Below are 26879 nucleotides of genomic sequence, written 5' to 3' on the forward strand. Positions count from 1 at the left end.
TGTTTGTTTTGTTTTTGTTTTTGTTTTTGCCTCCGGGCTTATCACTGGGGCTGGTGCTTGCAGTACGAATCCACTGCTCCTGGAGGCCATTTTTCCCATTTGGTTGCCCTTGTTGTTATTCTTTTTTTTTTATATATTTATTTTATTTATTTATTCCCTTTTGTTGCCCTTGTTGTCTTATTGTTGTAGTTATTATTGTTGTTGTCGTCATTGTTGGATAGGACAGAGAGAAATGGAGAGAGGAGGGGAAGACAGAGAGGAGGAGAGAAAGACAGACACTTGCAGACCTGCTTCACCGCCTGTGAAGCGACGCCCCTGCAGGTGGGGAGCCGGGGTTCAAACCGGGATCTTTATGCCGGTCCTTGTGCTTTGCGCCACCTGTGCTTAACCCGCTGCGCTACAGCCCTACTCCCCTTGTTGTTATTCTTATGGTTGTCATTGCTGTTGCTATTGTTGTCGGATATGACAAAGATAAATTGAGAAAGGAGAGGAAGACAGGGGGAGAGAAAGGTAAGACACCTGTAGACCTGCTTCACTGCTAGTGAGGTGACACCCCCTCCCACCATATAAATGGGGAGCCAGGGGATCGAACTGGTACTCTTATGCTGGTCCCTGCGCCTTGCGCCATGTGCACTTGACGTGAGGTGTATTTTTATCAATTAAGCTATTTATTTTATTGAGGAAATGGTGCTTTATAAGACAGTAGTCTCAGAGATATAAATTCACATTTCTTACGAGATCGGGCGTGTTCAGGGTGGTATGGCCGTAGACAGTTTCGCATTTCTTTAAAATACATGCCGGTACTCCTCACCCACCACCAAAAGTGCTGCCTTCTTCCATTGTAGGGCACTTTCTCCAACCCTCCTCCTCCAACCACCCACTCTCTGTTAGTATCCTCAGACTTATATTCTCCTGGTATAAACTAAGAGTTTATTAATGCTTCAACCTATTTTTCCCTTGCTTTGTTTCTTAGGTTTCCACATACAAGTGAGTCATCTAAAATTTGATCATCTCCTCCTGGCTTATTTCAGTTAGCATCATTCTCTCCATATTGTAGCAAAAGAGAAGAGCTCGACTTTCTTTGTTGTTGTCGTTGTTGTTGTTGTTGTTGTCATCCCTGCTGCTGGTCGACTTTTTATTTCTCCCCAGATAGAAAAATAAAGACAGACAGAAAGACACCACAATACCAAAGTTTCCTGGGTTGTGCCCATGACACAAAGCAAGCATATACTATCCAAATGAGCCATCCTGTAGGCCCGAATCTCATCTTTCTCACAGCTGAGTAATATTCCATTGTAGAGGAATGTATCACATCTTCTTTATCTTCTTTATCCATTCTTCTACTCAGAAACCACAAAAACACCTATCCAGAGGCATGTGTGCGCCCGGTTGAACTATTTTTTAAAACTGCTATTATATATTTTTATTGCCACTAGGGTTATTGTTAGTACCTGCAGGGCAAATCCAAAGTTCCTGGTGGCCATTATTTTTCCCATTTTTCTTTTTGGTAGAGACAGAAATTGAGAGGGGAGGGAAGAAGAGAGGAAGAAAGATATCTACAGCACTGTTTAATCACTGGTGACGCATCTCCCCTTCAGGTGGGGGCCCAGGCTCTAGCCTGTGGTAATGTGTGGGCTCTGTCAAGTGTACTACCAACCATCTACTCTAGTTGTACTATTTCTGAAGATTTGTTTATTAATTCAAGAGAGAACCAAAGCATCGCCCTATCACAAATAGTGCTAGGAATCAAACTCAGGACCTCACACTTGCAAATTGTGCACTAGCCCCACTCTGCCAATTAGGCGGTTAAACAAATGCACTAGAACAACTTCCTGTTGACACCTTCAAATAATTTTATTGTTGTATTCAATTTTCATTCTTATAATTGATAGTCTTAATATAAATACATTTTAATTTCAGTTGAATTTCAAAGGAGATAAGTGATTTGTTTACTACTGTAGGTAGCAGAACAACAAAACACTTAAGACTTTCATATTCTACTAAACCTGTCATTAAAATATTACTGTTTATAGCATGTGCCTTGGTCATACAAATATTAAAGGGATGGAAAAATATGCCATTTTCTGCTCTAAAGTAAAATCTTAATACCTTTTTTTTGTGGAACAGTGACTCGTTAAGTTATTTTGTAGATTAGCTATGGATGAATCATGATGCAAAAGTATTTTTGAGAAGAATCGCTTCCATTGGCAGTCAATTCTATTGCATTGTGTTCTGGAGCTATTCATAATTAGAACCAAAAAAAAGCATTTTATCTTCTGAATTTCTCAAGTTTCCTTTTAATTTGCTAAAAGCAAGAAGATAATGCTCCATACTAAGTTACAAAATTACAGGTAGTTTAGTGAACTCTTTTTGACTTCTGTATGCTTTTCTTCATTTAAGTAGTATTTCTTTTTTAAAAAATTTATTTATTTTCTCTTTTGTTGACCTTGTTTTTTATTGTTGTTATAGTTATTGTTGTTATTGATGTTGTCATTGTTGTTGGATAGGACAGAGAGAAATGGAGAGAGGAGGGGAAGACAGAGAGAGAGGGGAGAGAAAGATAGACACCTCCAGACCTGCTTCACCACCTGTGAAACGACTCCCCTGCAGGTGGGGAGCCAAGGGCTCGAACCAGGATCCTTATGCTGGTCCTTTCGCTTGGCGCCATGTGCACTTAACCAGCTACGCTACTGCCCGATCCCAGTAGTATTTCTAAGTAGATGTACAAATGTAATAAAATGAACCAAGAATTTGACCTAGGCCTATCTAACTTCTGCGCATCTATTTCTTGCTGGTTTCTTCTTTAAAATGAATTTACTGTGCCCTAAGATTTTTTTCTACCACTTCGTATGACCTCTCCTTACTGTTGACTGGACTTTCACAATGACACCTGACACATTTTACCCTTTATTATCTCCTCATAGCCCCCAAATTTTTCTCACCATATCACATTTTCATTCACACATTCAAAAATCATTCTGATATTTATTAAATGAAGACAGAACTTTATAGCCTACTTTCCTACCTTCCTAATTTTCTTTTGAATGCCGTTGTGTTGGTACCTATTCCTCCGAGTGTCTACTGTTCACAATTTCTGTGATTGAAATTTGATGTATAGGAGAATAAAGTGCTATGCTGGGTGGGATAGTTGAGTATGTGATTATCTAAGGCCAATCTTAATTACTAATATCTCCTCAAATATTTGCCTAAACATTAACAAATAATACATATAATATATAACGTATGTCACAGAAATGTTAAGAAATAAAGAATATTCCACTACTATGTATTTAGAAGCATTGTTCTGTGCTGTAGCTAAGTGAAACTATAACTCAGGCTTATCTTTCCCTCTTCAGCTAATGGTTCTCGGTATTAATATTGACTGTACTCTATTTTCCCCTAACCTTTATAAACTACTCATCTGTAAGACCCAGGTGACTTCTCATCAGTTTAAAAATATATATGCATATATTTATTTTATTTTCATGAGAGAGATATAGAAAGAAAAAAGAGAAAGATACAGAGAAGGAAGGAAAGAAAGAGAGAGATCAAGACAAGAGTAGTGTTCAGCTCTGGTTTATGATGGTGCCAGGGATTGAAACTCGAACGTTGGAGCCTCAGGCATGAAAGACTTTTTTGCATTAACATTATGCTGTCTCCCCTACACTCCTTTTTTTTTTTTTTTAAATACCAGAGCACTGCTTAGCTCTGGCTTATGGTGGTACTAGGGATTGAACCTGGGCCCACTGATGCCTAAGGCATGAAAATCTTTTTGCATAGCCATTATGCTACCTCCCCAACCCCTTATCTTCTGTGTGTGTGTGTGTGTGTGTGTGTGTAGTATAATAACAATGACAGTTTTTGAATTTTCCTTTGTGCCAAGTGTGAAAGTAAATTATTTTTATCAAAATTTTGTTGACAAAGAATCTAAGATTCAGAAATATTATATGAGGCTTAATGTAAATATTATCCATTGAACACTTATGGTATTGTGATGAATTTGCAATTGTTCATGTATTACTATTCAAGTATTCATGGATCCTAGTTACAAATAGATTTCTAGCAACATAAGGACAAGTTCTTTCTTGTCTTTATCTCTATTGCACTTATTATTATGCCTCCATATGGTGGATACACACATTTAAATGAACTGAGCATTGATGCTTTGCCAGTTTGTGTATGTTAGATCCATTTCTATTTTTGACTGTTCTCTCTCTTTCTCTTTCTCACTTTTGGCTTAGGGCCATAATGTAGAAAGCCTTTCTGTTTTCATTACAGATTTCACAAGGTGCCAGATTGTCAAGAATAACTAAAACTTGCTATAACATAATATACAAAGAGTAGAAAGCTGTGGTACATTCAGGTAACTGAACATCATTCAACACTTAAAAAAAATGATAGATCAAGAGATGAACAGTTGAGGAACCTTAAATGAATATTTAAGTGATAGTAGCCAAATTGAAAAGACTGTACACTGGAGGATTCCAACTATTTGATCCTCCAGTAAAGGGAAAACTGTGGAGACAAAAGCTAAGTGGTTGCCTGGAGTTAGTAGGTAAGGAGGAATCAATAGATGGGGCCTGGAGAAATTTCAGGGCATTGAGACTACTCTGCATGTGGCATTTCAAAAGTGTGTACAAGTGTATACATTTACCAAACCCAAGGAGCGTACAGCAGTAAGAGATAAATGTAATGTAAGACTGGAGAGATGCTTACTGGGGAAACTCCATACTTGATGCACAGCCCCGGTATAAACCACAGACCACATGGGAGTACTCTGGCATCATCGTCCACAGCCTCTTTGCTGTGGTGTCTCTCCTCTCTCTTTCATTATCTTGAACTTGCTCTCCCTGTCTGAATGTAAAAAGTCAGCATGGAAATACTGTGATCATGCACGCGTAAGGATCTGGTTCCTCAAAAAGAGATAAAGAAGGCTTAATGTAAACTGGACTCTGGATAATAATGATGTCAGTGGGTCTCCCTAGTGGGAAATCTTGATGATGATGAGACCATGCTTGTGTATGGAGAGGGGATGTGTGGCAAAGCTCTGTACCTTGCACTCAGTGTTTTTGTTTTTTGGTTTTTTTATGAACTTGAATCTGCTAAAAAGGGCTATACTAAGAAATCACAAGTAATTCTTCAGCTGTAATATAATTAAATTATGTTAAATTTGATCTAATTGTATCTGTCACTATTTAGAATATAGGTAGTATCAATCTATTACATCTTATAAATTAAAAACCTAAGCTAACTGCCAGGCTAGCATGAGGGTGCCTGTTCCTGGGCGCGTACTCTCTGGGTTGGAGAGAACACTACTGGAGCCAGCCTGGGCTGCTACTCACTCAGCGATGCAAGGGAGATGACTCATGAACAGAGCTCGTGACATTGAGGCAGTTTGATTCTTTATTGATCAGGGAGCCCAGGCTTTTAAAGGTCAGACCTGGACGTGGCAAGTCGGAAATGGAAATGGCTTGACATGGTTTGGGAAGGGGCGGAGAAAGGCAGAAGGGGCTGGGAAAGGTAATTTCCTTAGCAACTGTTGTGAGGGTTTTAACTAGTAGGGTAAATAATAATATCCTGCAGGCAGGGAGGGTATGAGGGTAGAAAGAAGATAGATCAAATTAATGGAATGGGTGGAGATCTTTCAGGCAAAACAATGATTATGTAGACAATAAGGGAGCAGGCCATAGTATCAGGAATACAGGGTGCTTTTTGAGGCAGGGAGTCTGATAAGATGGGGCAAACCTTTGGGGTTACTCCTGTCCCTTCTTGCTCAGCCTCTTGGTAGAGAGAGAGTCTGACAGGATAGACACACTCCTCAGGTCAGGCCCTACCAGGCTCTACCACATCCTCACAGTTTCCCAACAGCTAACATCAAGAAAGTCACAAAGCTGATTGAGTTGAAGGTTCAGATTAGAAAATATCTTCCTGGGAGTCAGGCGGGTAGCACAGTGGGTTAAGTGTATGTGGTGCAAAGCGCAATGACATGGGGAACCTGGTTCAAGCCTCCAGCTCCCCACCTGCAGGGGAGTTGTTTCACAGGCAGTGAAGCAGTTCTGCAGATGTCTGTCTTTCTCTCCCCCCCTCTGTCTTCCCCTCCTCTCTCCATTTCTCTCTGTCCTATCTAACAATGACGACACCAGTAACAACACCAATAATAACTACAACAACAATAAAAAACAAGGACAACAAAAGGGAAAATAAATAATTTTTTTAAAAAAGAAAATATCTTCCCACTTAGTTATTCTTAGCTAAGTATTATTTGTATGCTTGTAACTTCACACACTGTTAACTGCATAATAACTTTTATGACCTTTCTCTTTCTTGGTCAGCTTCTTAAATTCTGTGTTTACCACAGTGATAGTAGACATCTAACCTGAAAGAATGATACCTTTTAATGTTTTTCACACATAGAAAACAACTGCTTATGTCTTTGCAAGGTCACCTTTTCTTAAATTCAGAATAGAATTACATGTAAGATAGAACCCATCTTTATGAAGTCTAAATAACATACTTTCCCCTTGTGATACTTGACTAAGAAGAAATTGAATTAATTTTTTATGTCTTCTTTTGTGACTATGCAATTTAATCTTTGGGATTTGTTTTCCTGTTTATCCGAGTATTATGAAATAAATACATTGTTCATTTTTGCCTACTGCCTTTCATGTACTATACAGTATTTGACTTCAGATATTAATTTTGTTGCAAAGATTCCTTCAGAAGATTTGAAATCAATGCCTAATAGTGTAGTGATTTGTACCAGCTCTTTCAGTGCAATATAAACATTGGGAGCCAATTACTATTTTCATATATTTTAACTAACTGACAAAGAGTCTCTTGCTTCTTGACTAAAATACTGTTTCTCTTCCCACCCCGCCCCCGCTCTTTTTCTACAAGATAGAGCAATACAGAAAAGGGGAGACAGAGACAGAGACAGAGACAGAGACAGAGACAGAGATACCCCACAGCACTAAAGCTTCTTTCACTGCACTAGAGATAAGATTCTAACCTGGTTTCAGCACATGGCAAAGCAGTGCACTGACATAGTTGGCCTTCTTAGAACCACATTTTAAATCCAGTTGTTAATTTTTTTTTTGTTTGTTTGCTTGTTTTTGTGCATCATTTGTTAAGTCAAGTTGGTACTTACTGTCATGTTTATCTAATTCTATCAGTTCCTTTTATCCAAGTTCATTAGTGTATGGAAGATATTTTTATTTTAAATTATAATAAATTTAAATTTTTGTTCAACCACAGTAACTCTATCTTTTAATTACAGGTTGTTAAACTGAAGCAAATAGAGCATACACTGAATGAGAAAAGGATATTACAGGCAGTGAATTTTCCTTTTCTTGTTAGACTGGAGTATTCATTTAAGGTAAATTTTATCAATAACCAAATAAAGTGTATTGACATCATCTGTTTTCTGAAATAGGATTCTAGACCAGACAATATGAACAAACCAAACAGAAATACATGAAGAGTTAATGTATTAGATCCAACAATACTTATAAATTTAGGCTTACACATTTTCAAAAGTTGGAAGAGTTTGGCTCTCATCGGGGAATGGTGTTATAAAATCAGATAGTTTAACTTAATCAAAACCCATAGTGAAATGTTATTAAGCAGTCTTACACTTATGCAAATGGATACACCCATATTGAAAAGACTAAACTATATGCCACTAAGGAAAGGAAAATTGTGAGATTTTGGCAGAAAAGGTTTAAAAGGAAAATCTCACAGTTTCCCTTTCCTTAGTGTCATATAGTCTAGTTTTTTTCACATATATAAGACAGACTGACTTATACCCTTCTACTCGAGTGCCCCAGAAAGTTAAAGAAGATTGATCTTAAGATTGAGAACTTTTTAGCTCTGAAATGATTCTTGCCATCTCTGCAATATTTGTTCATGTGAATCATTTTAACACTTTCTTTTTCCCTCCTTTATTCTTTTTTTAACCCTTTAAAAGTTAATTTTAATTTTATTATTATTATTTATTGCCACTAGATTTATTACTGGGGTTTTGTGCCTGCTTGATGAATCCACTGCTCCCAGTGGTCATCTTTTCCTTTTTTTTTTCTTCTTTATTTAATAGGACAGAGATAAATTGAGAGGGGAAGAGAAGATAGAAAGGAAGAGAGACAGAGAGACAGAGAGACATCTGCAGTACTTGCTTCACCTCTCGTGAAGCTTCCCTCCTGTAGATGGGGAATGGAGGCTTCCACCTTCTGCAGCCCACAATGATCTTGGGTCCATACTCCCTGAGGGTTAAAGAATAGGGAAACTATCAAGGGAGGGGATGGGATATAGAGTTCTGGTGGTGGGAATTGTGTGTTGTACCCCTCTTATCCTATGGTTTTGTCAGTGTTTCCTTTTTTATAAGTAAGTAAATAAATAAGTAAATAAATAAGTAAGTAAATAAATAACAAACAAAAAAAAACATGGGTCCTCACAAGTGGTAATGTATGCTTAGTCTCATGCACCACTACCAGGCCCTTCTCTTCCCTTTATTATCTTAGGCAGCTGAGAATCAGTATATTTAGGATGATGTTAAAATCATTAATCTCTCTAACCTAGTTTAGTACGGAAGATATAAGTATCTTTACTATTTTTTATGAATTACTTGTAAGTGTTCCACACTTTACCCACCACAAAAGTTCTTTGTCCCCACCTTCCATCTGCCAAAGATAACAGATAACCATTTAGCATTAGATCATTGCTGCAGTCTTTAATCATTTGTGAATGAAGTGCTACCTGCACAGGCAGCTCTAGCTCAAATCCCAGACTAATTTGTGGCAGGTACACTGAGGGGAAAATACATAAATTTGCCAGTATAGGAAAGCTAGACCATTTCTCATTTATTCCCTGTTTGCTAATGTTAGTGATGTTAAGTGGAATATTTCTTTCTTTCTAATTGAACAGGATATTATCTTAAAATGTTTTCTTGAGAAACAACCTAGGTTTTACAACTATTTTTTCATATTTTTATTTATTTGTAGGATAATTCTAACTTATACATGGTTATGGAATATGTCCCTGGGGGTGAAATGTTCTCACATCTAAGAAGAATTGGAAGGTTCAGGTAACTAATGCTTTATCTTTGTCAGGTCTTCATGTGTTGTATATTTGTTTTAAAGAACTTCATAAGTTAATGCTGATTCTAAAAAGCTATGTTGTTATATTTAACTATATTAAGAATTACGTAGAATATTAATAAGAGACCACACAGTACTGAATTTTAAAAGTCAAATAAAAACACTGTGAGACCAATTTAAATATTTTATCATTGGAAGGTATTGTATAATATAATTATTTGAGAAATTTGGGGGCCAGGTGGTGGTGTACCTGGTTAAGTGCACATTACAGTGTGTATAGACCCTGGTCCCCATCTGTGGGGGGGAAAGCTTCACAAGTGGTGAAGCAGGGCTACAGATGTCTCTCTGTCTCTTTTCTTCCCTACCTCCCCTTCCCTTCTCAACTTCTGTCTCTATCCAATAATAAATGATTTTTTAAAAACTCATTAAAAAATAGAAATTTCCAGAAAATGTAGAAACTAATTGAATGTAAACACACCAATAGTTTATAAACAGATCTGAATATAGTTCTTGAAAAGACATTTGTGTGATAATGAAATTAAAAAGGAATGTATAGAAAAGATAATGATATTTTAGTGGTGAGATTTTGAAAACAGGTTGTGCATGAATTTTAAAGTTCTTGCTCGACTCAATTATGTAGAATCATTTGATCTAGTCTATCCATATAAAAACTGTGTGTCAACACAAACATAAAGATTATATCTGTGTAGCCATGCATAATAGAAGCTTTGAAAATCCAGACATCAAGACTCTTATCTTTGGTTTTTAGTTGGGTTTATGAATGTTGTTATTCCTTATCAATGTTCTATGATTTTTTTTGTCTGTGATGACTTTTTAGTAAGAGCACAGTCCTGGATAAAATGACAGTAATCTGTAAATTACTAGTTAAAGAGCTTTAGTATTGTTATATCTCCTTAAAGCACTTTAAATTTGTGAAATAGATGTAGTCTGTTAAATAGTTACAGTGGTCCTATAGATAGTCCAACTGGCATATTTACTTTTCGCAGAGGCTCAAAGTTAGATGTAATTACAAGGGTACACCAGGTTTTCACTATCTGCTAATGTGGACAATAATAATTATACATGACAAATGAAGTTTTGTTTTCCTTCAGCCTATGATGCATATCATTAAGCATATTAAATATTTTGTAGTATGACTCAGAGATTCAGTAGGTTCTTTAAAATTAGATTCTTTGCATATCTTTAAGGAGAAGTATTTTCAGCTTCCACCATTACTGCTACTCCATATTGATTTTTATGTGATCTACTAATGACTGTGTGGTAACTCATTTTTACAGAAAATGAATGTCTGTTTCTTTGTAGTGAACCCCATGCACGATTCTATGCAGCTCAGATAGTGCTAACATTTGAATACCTCCATTCACTAGACCTCATCTACAGAGATCTAAAGCCTGAAAATCTCTTGATTGACCACCAAGGTTATATTCAGGTATGACTTTTGCAAACCTTATATATAATACATTTGAGAAAATACTATGTAAGTAGCTGTATGTATTTAACCAAAACTACAACTATTGGATTTTTTTTTTCCTTTGTGGGAGATAGTTATTTCTTCCTGATAGCTTAAATTGACCTTATATTTCTGTTGTTACTGTATAAAGAAAAAATTCCATCAAGGATTTAGGCTACTTTTATCACCATAATCTGTCACTAAGCAAAGGCTCTTGCATAAAGAAATACTAATAGTTAAATTTGTGTATATTCACTTAATTCTAGACATGACTCCAAGTGTTTTCTCTGGATCACCTCTTTTCTAATGCTAGGTTATAATCCCCCCCCCCCCCTCTGCCACCAGGGTTACTGCTGGAGCTTGGTGCCTGCACTGGGATCCACTACCAGTGGCCATTTTTTTCTTTTCCTTTTCTTTTCCTTCTTTTTCTTTTCTCTTTCTTCATTTTTTTTTTTATCTGATAAAGCAGAGAGAAATTAAGAGGAGAGGGAGGGAGAAGAGAGAGTGACCCTGCTTTACTATTTGTGAAACTTCCTCCCTGCAGATGGTGACTAGGGGTATGAACCCTCGTCCCTGAACATGAAAAATGTGTGCACTTACCCAGGTGCGCCACTGCCTGACCCCTCTATCATCCTCATTTTAAAAGTAATGTAACAAGGGAATCCAGAGTTACAGAGGCACTAAGTCACACTATTAAAATTGTTCCTGAATAACCTCACCCAGAGTCTGAAGTATCTTATCTGCCAGTTGTGAACTGTTGGTAGGATTTTCTTTCTGCTTCTGCCACCAGTGAAGTAGAAGCATCCTTTTTTCACACAGCTCAAAATCAATAGATTTTCCCAGTAGCGTTTGTTCTTTGGATGGTGTAATTGGTGGCAGAATGCATATTGGGATTAAGAGATGCTTCTATTTTTTTATTATAATTTTATTTTTAAATGAAAACTTTTTTTTTTCTTTACCATTTTGTTGTTTAGTTTGAGTCAGGCAAAATGTCTCCAGTTTGGATTGTTTCAACTTCATTAAATGGTGACCTTCATGGACTGACCCCAATTACATTGGCTTCGTTTCTTAGTCCTCCTCTCCCCCCATAGCATTAATATTAGCCCTGGCTTTTAACTTTCTACTTAGGTACAATAAATACATCTATTGTAAAGTTATAAAGATTCACGGGCTTATTATTCCCTTTCTAGGTTACAGACTTTGGATTTGCCAAGAGAGTTAAAGGCAGAACATGGACATTATGTGGCACTCCAGAATATTTGGCTCCAGAAATAATTCTCAGCAAGGTATATAGATAATGTTGATATTATAAGAATAAATATAAGGCGTGTATCACTGTGAACTTTGTTTATTGATCAAACTTTATTTAGTCCAAATTGTATACTTAAATCTATGTATTCATGACCACTGAAAGATAATCATGGAGACTCAACTACTGATCCTTTAAGAATTGTAACTCTAGAACTAAGATAAAAATGTAAATAAATATGATCTCTAAATCAGATTTTTGTCTTACCAGTAAATTAAGATGTAAGGTAAGGGCAATGAATATCTCACTTGGACAGTGTGCTACTTTTGCCCCGCACCGCACTGCAGGAGGCTTTGGTTCTATCATTCCTTTCTGCCTCTCTAATCTCTTTACTTGAAGAGGGGTGGGGGGAGCTGATACCCATTTCTGTTACTGAAAGTACTAGTCCTATCATATCTGTTTCTCTCTTTTAAAAATACAGAAGCAGAAAAAAAGAAAGAAAAACTCTCCCCACTATACTATTACTACTATAGGTAGTAACTTGAATATTAATCCCTAAAGATAAAAATATGACAAAACTTGGAATGTGCGAAGTAGTGAAGATATTTAGTAGGAACGTTTTGAGGGAAGAACAAAAGGTCTAACAGAAACTCAGCTCATATTCTCCATGGTCATGCTCGACTTTCCCATAATCCTTTATGCCAGCTTACACTGCTAACAGAGACTCAGCTCATATTCTCCATGGCCATGCTCGACTTTTCCCATAATCCTTTATGCCAGCTTACACTGATCATAGTTGATATTTTATTTTATATCTATATATCTATATCTATATATCTATATCTATATCTATATCTATATCTATATCTATATCTATATATGTTAGAGACAGAGGAAATGAGAAGGGAAGGGGAAGACAGAGAGGAGAAGGAGAGAGAGGTGCCTGCAGCACTACTTCACCACTCATTAAACTTCCCCTGTTTAGGTAGAAAACAGATGTTTGAACCCAGTCCTTGCACATGGTAATATGTGCACCCTCTTGAGTATGCCACCTTCTGGTCCTCTAATTTCTTATAAATGCTTATGAATCTTAATTTTAATAAGCATAATGTAAAAAATGGCAATTTAGGGAGTCTGGCAGGTGGGGATCCGGGGGCTCGAACCGGGATCCTTACGCTGGTTCTTGCGCTTTGCGCCACGTGTACTAATTAATCCACTGTGCTACCGCCCAACTCCCCCTCTCTCGACTTCTCTCTGTCTTATCCAACAACAGCGACATCAGTAACAATAACAATAATAACTACAATAATAAAACAATAAGGGCAACAAAAGGAAATAAATAAATATTGAAGAAAAATGGCAATTTAAATTAAAAGTCACCATAGAACTGCATATTTGGTTATAGCATACATTTTACGTACACAATTTCTTTTTATTTTATAAAATCCTCACAAATCTTGAGAACTGGTTATCTTTTCAGTATACCTTTTACGACTGGGCGGTGGTGTGCCTGGTAGAATGTACACTCCCTGTAGACATTTTACACATGATAAACAAGAGTAGGTAACTGTAGGAAACTATACTTAAATATTTTTAAATTATATTTAAATATTTATTATTCTTTTAGGTTCTGAATTAAACTTGTAGCTCTGACAAAACCCTGTGACTGTGTCTCAAGTATAGTTATGTTCTTAACCCCAACACTATAAAGTATTTGGAAATAACTCCACTAGTTACTGATGAAGTTCAATATCTACTATTTTGTAAAATTTTTGATGTTAAGCATGCACACACAAAAAGCCAAAAAAAAAAAAAAAACCTGATTCATAAGATTATGGACCTAGAAAGGACTTTAAGAGGTAATTTAGTCCAATTCTCTTCCTTCTGTTGAGCACCAACTAAATTATCCCAGTTAAATCGCAGCTATTTTGTTGTCTATAATGTTCTTAATGCTTTGAGGAAGAAAGCTGAATATTATTTCCTACTATTCAATTCCAGTATCTAAGAAGTCTCCCACTTCTCTAAACCTGACCTGATAGGTTTTGCTCATTTTTTTATTCTATCAGGAATAGCTGTTCTGCAGTTATTTTTAAAACTATATCACGCTTGCAGTTTATTTTTCACTCATCTATGACTTCATTTCCTTGTGAGGAAGCCAAGTAATGATTGACAGTTATTATTGCTCTGTCTTAGGGCTACAATAAGGCAGTGGATTGGTGGGCATTGGGAGTGTTAATCTATGAAATGGCAGCTGGATACCCTCCATTCTTTGCAGACCAACCCATTCAGATTTATGAGAAGATTGTTTCTGGAAAGGTAAGCACACAGTTTTTATTCCTCTATTATTTTCTGTACATGGGTTTTAAGCTTTGAAAATTGAAATTGTTCGGAGTCTCAGGCATAAGTCTATGAATGATCATTACGCTTTCTACCCCTGCAAGTGTTGCTTCGCTATCAGAGCACAGCTCAGCTCTGGCTTATGGTGGAACACTGGAATTATTTGATGTCACTGGAATACTCCCCTAAATTTGAAGAAGTACAAACGTTTCCTTTATTATTGCCCTAGTATCAGGTATTCCTCTAAGACCATAGCGCAAATCTTTAATCATTCAATTTTCTTTTCCTTTTTAAGAGTATTTTTTTTTATTTACTATTAGATAGAGACAGCCAGAAATTGAGCTGGGAGGGAGGGGAAGCTAGAGTGGAAGAGAGACCGAGAGACACCTGCAGCCCTGCTTTACCGCTCGTGAAGCTTTATCCCTACAGATGAGGAACAAGGGCTTGAACCTGCATCCTTACGCACTGTAATCTGAGTGCTAAACCAGGTGTGCCAATGCCTGGCCCCGTGTATTTTAAGAGAAGGAAAAGTGTATAGTGTATACAGACACCATGGAATACTATTCAGTATTAAGAACAGGTGAATTATTGTCATTTGCTACAACACGGATGGAACTGGGGTGGGGGGATTGTAATAAGTGAGACAAGTCAAAAGGAAAAAATGGAATGCCTAGTGATCTCCATCTTAGGTGGGATTTAAGAAACAAAGTAAAGGAACAAACAGGGTGAAACATATACACACCATTGCCTGTATCTGCAGGTATGGAACCACCATGGTGGGAGGAGAGGGGCTTGAGGGACAGGATGGTGAGGGCCCAGCACTCTGCACCAGAGAAATACTGGCAGTGGGCAGGAAGGGTGAGCACATATTTTGGGTCAGTATGAAATTGCGCCTGAGATAACAGTCTTGTAAAACAACATTTTCTCAACAAGAATCAATTTAAAAGGCCAATTGTACAACTATCAGTAATAAAATAACTTCTGTCTTTGGAATAGTCAGCATGTACAAAAATGCAGGATACAGCTGACCATTTTTTAGTATTTTTATTTTATTTTTATTTATTTATTAATGAGAAAGACTGGAGGAAAGAGAAAGAACCAGACATCACTCTGGCACATGTGCTGCCGGGGATCAAACTCAGAACCTCATGCTTGAGAGTCCAAAGATTTATCACTGCGCCACCTCTCAGACCACTGGAGTATTTCTTTAAATAAATAAGCTTATATGATATGGATATCACATTGCAGAGAAGTTTTTTTTTTAATTTTCTTTTTTTAATATTTATTTATTTTTCTCTTTTGTTGTCCTTGTTGTTTTTCATTGTTGTAGTTGTTGTTATTGATATTGTTGTTGTTGGATAGGACAGAGAGAAGTGAAGAGAGGAGGGGAAGACAGAGAGGGGGAGAGAAAGACAGACACCTGCAGACCTGCTTCACCACCTGTGAAGCGAATCCCCTGCAGGTGGGGAGCCAGGGGCTCGAACCGGGATCCTTACGTCAGTCCTTGTGCTTTGCACCACATGCGCTTAACCCGCGTGACTCCCAGTTTGCAGAGAAGTTTTAGGGACTTTTTATATTTCCATGCTGTTTTAGGAGAACTTTTGTTTGCTTCTAGTTTAATTTTTTTATGTATTTGTTTGTTTTTAATAGAGGCTAGTTAATGGTTTACAATACCGTCTTTGGCACATAGGTATAGTCTCTCCTCTCCCCTTGATAGGTGTCTGGGAGACTCCACAATGTAGCACGGCCACTCTCCTTATCCAGCAGGTCCCCACTGTCCTCTTACCCCATTCTTTTGCCTCCTTCCCCAGAGTCCTTTGCTTTGATGCAATACACTACACCTTGTGCTTTTCCTTACTGTACTTTTTTCTTAAATTCCACCTGTGAATGAGATCACTAGACCTACTCTTTTTGGTTCATTTCACTCATTATGATGCCTTCAAGTTCTGACCAAAATAGTACAAATAAGATGACCTCCTCATTTCTAATGACTACATAGTATTCCATTGTACATATGTACCACAACTTTTAAAAAAATTTTACTACTGATTTAATAATGATTGATAAGATTGTAGGATAAGAAAGGTACAATTCTATTCAATTCCCATCACCAGAGTTACGTGTCCCATCCCCTCCATTGGAAGGTTCCCTATTCTTTATTTCTTTTTTAATTTTTATTTATTTATTTTAGCATTTAATATTGATTTATAAAGTTACATGTCAACAGTTGTATAATTCCACACCATTCTCACCATCAGAGTTCTGAATCTTAAGTCTCCTCACTGCAAGCCCCCACAATTCCCCTAAGGTTATAGACATGGGCCAACATCATCTCTACTGCTGTCTGTCTACATTTTTATGTACTACCCCCTTTTTCTTCCAGGTCCCTTCCTCTCTTCCCTTCTAAGCCATTCATGACACTATTACTACATCCAAGTGTCCCTCTCCTTTTCCTCTTCTCTCTCCGGGTGCTGATGGAGCTGGAGTTCAGAGCCCTCTCATCTTCTTTCTCCTATTACTTCTTCCCCACAGATTGTTTTTGGGGTGTAGAAGGCAGTAGTTTTGGCTTCTGTAATTACTTTTCCACTGGACATGGGCATTGGCAGGTCGATCCATACCCGCAGCCTGTTTCTAGGCTTTGGAGAGGTGAGGTTCCAGGACACATTGGTGAAATCATCTGCCCAGAGAATTTAGGATGGAATCATGGTAGCATCTGCAACTTGGTGTAAGGACATAAAGTGAAACAAAATGGTTAATGAACAGGAACCAAAAAGTAGGAACAGAGCAGATGAGATGAGGTATCTTAGAGTGGAAAAAAAGCTAGCAAGTCCATTTTAGACATCTTTCTAAGGGCCCACCTCTGTGGTAGTTTTGTATGAGTTTAGTAGCTTGCCTGAAGTTGGATAAAAATATTGTCTGATATAATGGTGTCAGAGTAAAAAGGTCTAGAAAGTTGGACTAGTGCAGTGAGTAGTTCTCATTCTTGAAAAAAGTCCTGTGGATAAAATGAACTATTTCCTTCCATCCACCTGACCCAGGGCATGCATATATATATTGCACCAGACCCTGTGTATCCTCTGAGTCCCTCTTGGTCTGAGCTCACAGCTCATGGGAACATTGCAGGCTGTACTCATTTCGGGACCAGTCTTCCATGAGTGGCAGAGCAGGATACCCCCACCCTCCCTTGGGAGCCTGGGACTGTCCCACCATCCCTGCATTATGGTAAGGGTAGGGTCCTAGGAAGGGCCCACAAGACGGCTTATGATGACATTCCTGATGAAAGTGACCAGTGGTGATAGGGAGAGGGATCCATTAGAGGTCGAGGCCCATCCTATTTGTGTGAGAATCCAAGGATATCCTGGTTAGGGTCCCAGATGATGAGGTGATGTGATATTGACCAAAAGGACCATTATCAAATGAGCCAGTCTCTTGCCCTTATCCAACTTTTGTAGTCCTCTCTTTATCTGATGGGAAGGTTCCCTCTTCTTTATCTCTCTGGGAGTGTGAACCAAAGATCTTTAGGGGCTGCAGAAGGTGGAAGGTCTGGCCTCTGTAATTGCCTCTCCACTGGACATGGGTGATGGCATGTCGATCCATTCCCCCAGCCTGCTAACCACTCACCTGCCCATGGCATGTGGCTTGCTTCCAGTTGGGGCTATTAAAGACTGTGCTGAAGTGAACATAGGCATGCGTAGATGTTTTCAGATAGGTCTTTGTTTTCCCTGGGTACATCCCCAGGAGAGAGTTTGCCAAGTCATAAGGTAGATTCATTTCCAGTGTTCTGATGCCTCTCTAGGATGTTTTCTCTAGGGGTTGGACCAATTTATATTCCCACCAGCAGAGCAGGAGAGTTTCTTTCCCCCCACAGCCTCTTCAGCAGCTGGTGTTTCTGTCTTTCCTCTCTTTCTTTGTTTAATATTTATTTATTGTTGCCCTTATTGTTTTATTATTGTAGTTATTATTATTGTTATTGATGCCATTGTTGTTGGATAGGACAGAGAGAAATGGAGAGAGGAGGGGAAGACAGAGAGGGGGAGAGAAAGACAGACACCTGCAGACCTGCTTCACCGCCTATGAAGAGACTCCCCTGCAGGTGGGGAGCCGGGGGCTTGAACCCAGATGCTTACTCCAGTCCTTGCACTTTGCACCACATGCAGTTAACCCGCTGTGTTACTGACCAACTCCTGTTTCTGTCTTTTCTAATATATGACATATTCACAAATATAAGGTGGTACCTCATTGTTTCTGTATGCATTTCACTGATCATCAGGCTCATTGTTTCTGTTTGCATTTCACTGGTCGTCAGGAACTTTGAGTATTTTTTTGTATATCTGCTAGTCCTTTGGATCTTTTCTTTGGAGAAGACTCTGCCCATGTCTTCCCCTCCATGTTTCAATGGAATTCTTTGCCCTTTTATTGTTGAGTTTGGTGAGTTCTTGGTGTATTTTGCTTATCAGCCTCTGCTCATTATATGACACATAAAGATTTTCTCCTGCTTCGTAGGGAGTCCTTTTGCTATGCAGAAGCTTTTCAGTTTGATCTAGTCCCATTGATCTATTTTTGTTTTTGTTTTCCTTGCCATTGACTTGAATTGGCAGAGATCTTATATTGAAGAGGAAAACATTCTGCCAGTGTTTTTCTCTTAAGTTTTGATGGTTTCTGTCATAACATCTAAATATTTGATCCATTTGGAGTTCACTTTTGTCTGTAGTGAAGTGGAGTGGTGGTCTTCCAGATTCTTTTTTTTTCCCTAATGTTTATTTATTTATTATTGAACAGAGAGAGAAATTGAGAGGGATGGGGGGATTAGAGAGGGAAAGAGACATAAAATACACCTGCAGCACTGCTTCACCATTGATAAAGCTTTCCCCTTGCAAGTGGGGACCAGGCTTGAACCTGGGTCCTTGTGCACTATAATCTGTGCACTTAACCAGGTACACCATCACCTGGCCTCTGCTTCTAGTTTATTATTTTTGTTATATCAAATTTTCTTTTTTTTTAATTTTTTTTTATTTAAGAAAGGATTAATTAACAAAACCATAGGGTAGGAGGGGTACAACTCCACACAATTCCCACCACCCAATCTCCATATCCCACCCCCTCCCCTGATAGCTTTCCCATTCTCTATCCCTCTGGGAGCATGGACCCAGGGTCATTGTGGGTTGCAGAAGGTAGAAGGTCTGGCTTCTGTAATTGCTTCCCCGCTGAACATGGGCGTTGACTGGTCGGTCCATACTCCCAGTCTGCCTCTCTCTTTCCCTAGTAGGGTGTGTCTCTGGGGAAGCTGAGCTCCAGGACACATTGATGGGGTCTTCAATCCAGGGAAGCCTAGCCGGCATCCTGATGGCATCTGGAACAATTTGATCAGGTCCTGCTTTTAGTTTCCCTTTCAGATCTTCTTCCTGAACTTCTGTTGATGAGTGGGATCATCCCATACTCATCTTTATCTTTCTGACTTACCTCACTTAACATAATTCCGTCTAGCTCTGTCCAAGATGGGTCAGAGAAGGTGGGTTCATTGTTCTTGATAGCTGCATAGTATTCCATTGTGTATATATATACCACAGCTTTCTCAGCCACTCATCTGTTGTTGGGCACCTGGATTGCTTCCAGGTTTTAGCTATTATGAATTTATATCAAATTTTCTAACAAGAATGCCAACATAACTAAATTTTGTTTATTTAAAAAAGTTACTTTAGTTAAAGTGTTTTTTTCATCTGTATGAATACACCTGAATTTGCTAGATACCGTATATTGTGTTAATTTTTTCAGCTGTTTATGAATGTTGTAATTTCAAATTAAAATTTAGGATCCAGTATTTCTAAAAATCTCAATGTTTATATCCCAAAGTCAAAATAGCATAAGTCTCCATTACCTTAGAAAAGTGGCAATGTAAACTTCTCCTATTATGGAATCTAAGTTTGTTTTCTTTGTTTAGAAATGCAATTGTAGTGTATTTTTGTTTTAACTGAAGATGTCACATTATCTCTCCCCTATGCTAGATGTAAAATCACTCTTATCTCTTATTCCCAATCCTCATTTAATATAGAATCTTGAAAGCTGAATATTGTCACTAAGTAATAGTTAGGATCTATGTTATTTGAACATATTATCTTATTCACAACATCGAGTGTTTCTTCATTCAAGTCCAAACTAGAATGTCTCTCCCTGCCGTACCAGTACATTGTCTCTCTGATCAGTAGGTGAAAGCCAGATTGGAGACTCATATTTTTTAAATGTTCTAATTGTTCAGGTCATCACATACTCAGTTTTGTTCTTTTATTTGTGGGTTCCATATTTATATTTAATTATTAATAGTTTTAATGCTATAGCATATTAAGAATACTTTTTTCGCCGAGAATTGGTATTTAAAAGTATATTTTATGTAAATTGTATCTTCCATTCTTAAATCATGTTATAAAAGTATAGGTATCAGGGGCTGAGTGGTGACATACTCTGTAGAGCTCACAAGGAACTGGGTTCAAGCTCTTGGTCCCTGGCTGCAGGCAGCTAAGCTTCATAAGAGGTGGAGCAGTGCTGCAGGTGTCTCTCATTCTCTCCCTCTCCCATCCCAATTTCTGTCTCTTCCACCAGGAAGAGTGGTCAGTTCATCTTGCAGAGACTGAGGCCCAGCAATAACCCTGGTGACAAAAAAAAAAGAGTTAAATAATTAAAATTATAGCTATCAGTTAGTTACCCAGGCTAAATAAAATGTATATAGTGGTTAGTTCATTACAGTACATATATTTGATTGAACGTTAGAGTGTTAAATATTGTATTACAATATTTTAATTCAAGTGGTATTTTTAAATGCACACAAAGATGATCAATCAGCTTGTTAGATTCACACCTACACATATTTTGTCTTGAGAAAAACAGGAGGTGGTACTTAAATGTCAAATTATTCATGCTATTAATGTTCAAGCTGAGATATGCATAGTTGATAGAAAAGTCTTCTAACTCTTGTATTAACTATGCCTCATGCTAGCTATCCATATACTGAGTTTCTGAATATAGCCTTTAAATTTCATGCCTCTGTGTCATATACTTTGACAAGAATCAGTTAGGGTTTCCACAGCAACTCTTTTTTTTAAAATTTTTTTTTAATATTTATTTTATTTATTTATTCCCTTTTGTTGCCCTTGTTGTTTTATTGTTGTAGTTATTATTGTTGTTGTCGTTGTTGGATAGGACAGAGAGAAATGGAGAGAGGAAGGGAAGACAGAGAGGAGGAGAGAAAGATAAGACACCTGCAGACCTGCTTCACCGCCTGTGAAGCAACTCCCCTGCAGGTGGGGAGCCGGGGTTCGAACCGGGATCCTTATGCCGGTCCTTGTGCTTTGCGCCACCTGCGCTTAACCCACTGCACTACAGCCCGACTCCCACCACAGCAACTCTTATCTGGCTGCATTACTCTTGGAAATATAAAAAGTAATATTCTGTTCAAAAATGGTACTTGCAAATAATGCCAAGTGATAGCTATTGTGAAAACCATCATTTCACAGTTTGTGACCCAGGTAATCAAAATTCTTCACTTCACTATCTAGAAATTATATCCCACTGTTAATGAGCATCTGAAATGTATAGCGAGGTGCTTTATGAAGTGTAAGTTGTAAACATGTACATACAAAATTATCAGAGATTTGGTTATGTTTTTTTTTCTTTTTCTTGAAAGTACAACTCATTTGCAGAAAGGGTGACTGATTTGCAGTCAAACAGCTATTCCCTTCTATGTTGGGGTATCCCCAAGATCAGTCCCAGGATGAACAGTTCTGCCTGTGGATCAAATACCTTGTATTGTATAGAGTGCCTTCACTGAAACGTACATTCCATCAAAAGACTCTAACAAGAAAAAGAAAGAAAAGGGGTGAAGGCATATTTTCAAGTCTTTTTTCTGTGGGTCACAAAGGTCATGAGTGGCTAAAATATGTACAAGGAGAATTCTTGGTCACTAAGGGGCCATGTGTGCACCCTCTACTTTTCACATACCAAACCCCAGGCTCCCAGAGCAAACACAGAGGCTCAGAATAAACCATATTGCTTATGTAGTGTAGTTACAGTAAGCCACGCATCACTTAAGGGATCATTCATGTCACTGTGAGCAACTGTTACCACTCCAGTGTCCAGGTACCTGGCTTGCAAGCAGGTCCTTCTAAAATCGGCAGGCTCAGATTCACTCTGTTATCTCTTTCTTACATGTGTTCTAATTCCTAAAAATAAATAAATAAATAAAATAGCATGCAATTTTTATAAGCTGCCATTGTTTTGACTGGCTGTCTTTAAAAGTGCTGGCTATAGTTAGCAGTACTTAGTAAGTATTTGCATAAAATGCAAAGGCAGTTTTATCATTTGCATAAACCCCAGGGCAGTTTTTTTTAACTCTTTGCTGTGCTCATTGAAAAAAAATCATCCTAGGACTGGTACCACCAATAGCCAGAACTACCACTCGTGAAGGTGAAGCTCTCCTACCCCTTCAGGTCGGAACCAGGGTCTCAACTTGGATCCTTGTGCATGGGAATATGTGAGCTCCATCAAGTGCATTCCTGCCCAGCTTCCAAAAAGCTGTCATACTTTAAAAATATTAACAAATGTGAGCTGATTGCTTTTGTTTTTTCTAAGATTTATTTTTTTCCTGGGATTGTGGATATTTATTTGCTCTTGCTGCTAGAGTTATCACTGGGGCTTGGTGCCTGCATAATAAAACTCTACTGCTTCTGACAGCCATCTTCACCACCCCACTGCTCCACTGCTTGTGAAGCTTTCCTCCTACAGGTGCATGTGAGGGGGAGGGGGAGAGCTTTAACCATAGTTAATTCCATACCTATTCTATTGCCCTGGGATAATAAACCAGTCTTGTGACCAGTGTCTGACTCACTAGCTTGCAAATCCTAGGCAAGGTTGCCAGTCAGGCTAAAAGCTGATCACCTATAGATTTTTATATCATGGCATATAGCAATAAAATATTCCTCTTCTTCAAAGATCAATTTAGTAATTTCTCTGGTTAAGATTAGTGTGAACTAATCTTAACTAATAGGTACTGGGCTAGCTTCGCCAGAGAGACCAGGGACTGGTGGAGCAGGAACGCAATGCAATGCCTTTATTGATCAGAGAGAACGCCTTTATATCTTAGAAACCAGAAGTGGCAGGTCAGAAAAGGAAATGGCTAGGAGAGGGGGTGGAGAAAAGCTTCCATAGCAGCTGTTGCGAAGGTTCTAACCAGTGGGATAAACCAGTACCCTGCAGGCAGGGCGGGTCTCAGGCAAAACAGTGGTTATGTGAATAGGCCACAGCATCAAGCAGTGCAGGGGACCTGGCGTCATGACCAACAAACAGGGCATTGGGTGGTAGGTAGCACAGTGGGTTAAGCGCACGTGGCGCAAAGTGCAAGGACTGGTTAGGATCCTGGTTCAAGCCCCCGGCTCCCCACCTGCAGGGAAGTCGCTTCACAGGTGGTGAAATAGGTCTGCAGGTGTCTCTCTGTCTCTCTTCCTCTCTATCTCCCCCTTCTCTCTCAATTTCTCTCTGTCTCTATCCAATAACAGATAAATACAAAAGCACAAAAAGATAATAAAATTAATTTAAAAAAAGATTAGTGTGAACAAATTTGATATGAGCCTTTTTCCTAAAGGAAATGAGTCAATTAACCAGCTAATGAATTTAAATCACCCAATATGGACACTGTAATAACATAAATAGAATTCCCTTTAGAAGATATTTTCCTAAAGGCAGATTTTTGGAAAATAGTAGTCACTCCTAAAGCCAAACTATGTAAGTCTTTATAACTAATGATGAAAGCAGAATATTCCATTAAATATTCTCAAGTCAGAGACGGTCTAGTTGGTTTAACATGTTACATAATGTAACTTGAGACAGTTGTTTGGAATCATATTCACAATGTTGATTTTATAAAAAATAATTGTTCATTTTCTCCCTCAGGGTGTTAAATTTAAGTACCAGGGAAAATGCTGGTTTTCTTTTCTTTTCCTTTTTTTTATTCTTTTTTCTTTTGTAAATTAACAGGTGGGAGATGAGACAAAAAAAAATTCCTATACTCTCCAAATGACTTTTTTGTTATAGACTGAGCAGTCTGAAAATATAATAAAAGACTTTACTACTTCTCCCAAATCTTCCTTTGATTCAAAAACCCATTTCTTGGTTATTATTATTTTTATTGAAAAGGGTACCAGGAGGCAGGGCGGAGGGGTGGTATAAGTTAGCTCATGCCTCCAGGATCCTGAAAGTTGCATAGAAATATGGCAGTGTTGTAGAAATTATATTATTTTATACCTGTCAGGTGAAATATACTGTTATCATGTTAGAGATGAGATCCTTGACACTCAGGCAGATGAAAGGTTTGCCTTAAGCACAGAGCATGTCTAACTGGTGCTGTGATCAGAAGTTCTGTGTTCTTTCTACTAAAGAAATATCTTGAAGGAATTTTTGAGGTGGCATGGATGTCCATTTATTTAGTTTTAATTTTCTTTGTAGATAATTAGGATTCAGAATTACCCAAACACAAAAGTTAGTTCATAACAAAGAAGTAGAACCTAGTTCAGGTGTGTTTACCATTTCTTCAGTTGGCTTCAGTAACTTCACAATCTTAGTTTAATTCCTACGTTGCAGACCTTTCCTTCTCAGTCTTGTTGGTTTTTCTCTTTCCCTGCACTGGTTTCACTGGTCTCATTTAGTTTCATCACTTTGATACCAGTTCCCATACTCATCCTTCTGATCTACATGTTTTGTTTGCCTCTGAATCTGTTCCTCCCATCACCTTCCACGCCTGGGTTGATGTCAATGCCAACCTTTCAGTTACTCAAACCAAAACACACTGGAATTCTCACCCTATAGCTAATGAATAGGAAAACTTTTGTCTCTGTATTTAGAATATATGCAGAATTCAGCCACTTTTTACTACATCAACTGCTAGTGTGCCTTTTTCTGAGTCACTATTCTTTTTTTAATTATTATTTATTTTCCCTTTTGTTACCCTTGTTTTTTATTGTTGTTGTAGTTATTATTGTTGTTATTGATGCAGTCGTTGTTGGATAGGACAGAGAGAAATGGAGAGAGGAGGGAAGACAGAGAGGGGAGAGAAAGACAGACACCTGCAGACCTGCCTCACCACCTGTGAAGCGCTTAGTTCACTGTGTTACCGCCCAATTCCCTTTAAAAAATTTTTTTTTCTTAATTGCCACTGAGGTTACCACCTACACGATGAATTCATTGCTCTCAGCAACTATTTTTGTTTTGCTTAGTTTTTTTTTCCTTTACCTCCTTTTTTATTCCCTGTTTTTCTTTTTTGGATAGAGACAGGTTGAAATAGAGAGCGAAAGGAGATAGCTTTATAATAGGAATAAAAATCACCCTTTAAGTAGCTTTCATCCTTCCCTTTATAAATGTTTCCAAGTTAACTGCTAAAAATAAGCTTCTTGCACTTACAGCATAATTTTGTTTATTTTCTGGTTCTTGATAATTGCAGTTTGATGAATCAACATGGCTCTTATGATAGTTTAATCAACAAATAAACTACATTTCTGATTACATTTCAGAACAACCATGGAAAATGTTTTCACAGTGTCCTTCCCTTGTATACTTTAAGGATATGACAGTTGTCATCATTGACAAGGCTTACTATGAAAATGTGTGTTATCAGATGCTCTGAGGTAGAAGAGGGCATGGCATGGAAGTGAGGAGGATTTATTTATAAAAGGAAAGTGTTCCCACTACTTATTTTCCCTGTGAGAACCATTTATTCTGAAGTTAAAACATACATACATTTCAACTAGTTTAAGACCATCACTTTTTTTCTCTCTCAAAAAATAAATCTAAAAAGAAAAAAAAAGTGAATAACTCGAGCATGTAAAATTTATTCAAACAAAGATCTTCCACAAACAACTTATTTCTGTAAAGCCTAAGCAAGAAATTTAACCATTATATGGATTGTATTAATTTAAAAGTTAGTATGGTTTTTGAATACTCTGTGTTCTTTAGCTCTTGCTCTACTTAGGATTTGTGAGGAAATGCCCAGCAGGTGTTTTTAAGATACACATATCAGTCTGTTGGCAGATTCCTGCCAGTAATTATTTTCAGGGTATTGACTCATAGAAACAGTATAAAATCATTAAAATATATGTATACATGTATATTATGAAGCTAGTCAATCTGTAGTATTGGGAAAATTAATTAATCTCAGCAAGTATCCATTGCATTAGTTATAAAATGGGGGTATAATCTATTTATCTCAATGTTTTGTTGGATTTTAAGTGCATTGCCCACATCTAATAAGTCACTGTGTCCGAATTAAGAACTGAAGAAGGTATTTCATATGTCTTTTCTAAAACATATGAACTCTTATACTCTAGAAATACAGGTTTTGTAGAAATGAGACTTTCGGATATCATTTTTATGGGTTCACTCCAAATCTTTTATTAAGCTATTTATTCACATTTCACATAGTCTTCAGTTGCATGACACCAATATTAGTTTTCCACGTGTGTGATGATGATTTTTAACTTATTACTTACAATGATTTTCTTAATCTGTCACTGGTAGAGAAAATAAAACTTCTGTATAGTGAATAATGCCGCAAATAGTGCTTCTTGGACTTTTATATACATGTGAGTCACTTGAAGATAGGAACCTAGATTTTGAGTTCCAGTGCTCCTATCAGTTTAAGTGAGCTCCAGGAGTATGACTGATCAGCTGACTGATCTAATGAGAGCAAAAGGGG

At 37.7% G+C, this 26879-nt stretch overlaps 1 protein-coding gene across 6 annotated transcripts in view; it reads left to right on the plus strand.

Annotated features, from left to right (window-relative positions):
- PRKACB (protein kinase cAMP-activated catalytic subunit beta) overlaps nucleotides 1-26879 on the plus strand; it is a 123807-nt gene that overhangs the window by 89052 nt on the left and 7876 nt on the right. For all 6 annotated transcript variants that reach the window (XM_007524725.3, XM_007524723.3, XM_007524726.3 and 3 more), the window contains 5 exons: nucleotides 7277-7375; nucleotides 8997-9079; nucleotides 10416-10542; nucleotides 11754-11849; nucleotides 14006-14128. In XM_007524725.3, the coding sequence (XP_007524787.1) occupies nucleotides 7277-7375; nucleotides 8997-9079; nucleotides 10416-10542; nucleotides 11754-11849; nucleotides 14006-14128 (528 nt within the window). The remainder of the gene's footprint in view (nucleotides 1-7276; nucleotides 7376-8996; nucleotides 9080-10415; nucleotides 10543-11753; nucleotides 11850-14005; nucleotides 14129-26879) is intronic.

This window comes from Erinaceus europaeus, chromosome 11 (assembly GCF_950295315.1).
Source record: "Erinaceus europaeus chromosome 11, mEriEur2.1, whole genome shotgun sequence".
Classification (NCBI taxonomy): domain Eukaryota; kingdom Metazoa; phylum Chordata; class Mammalia; order Eulipotyphla; family Erinaceidae; genus Erinaceus; species Erinaceus europaeus.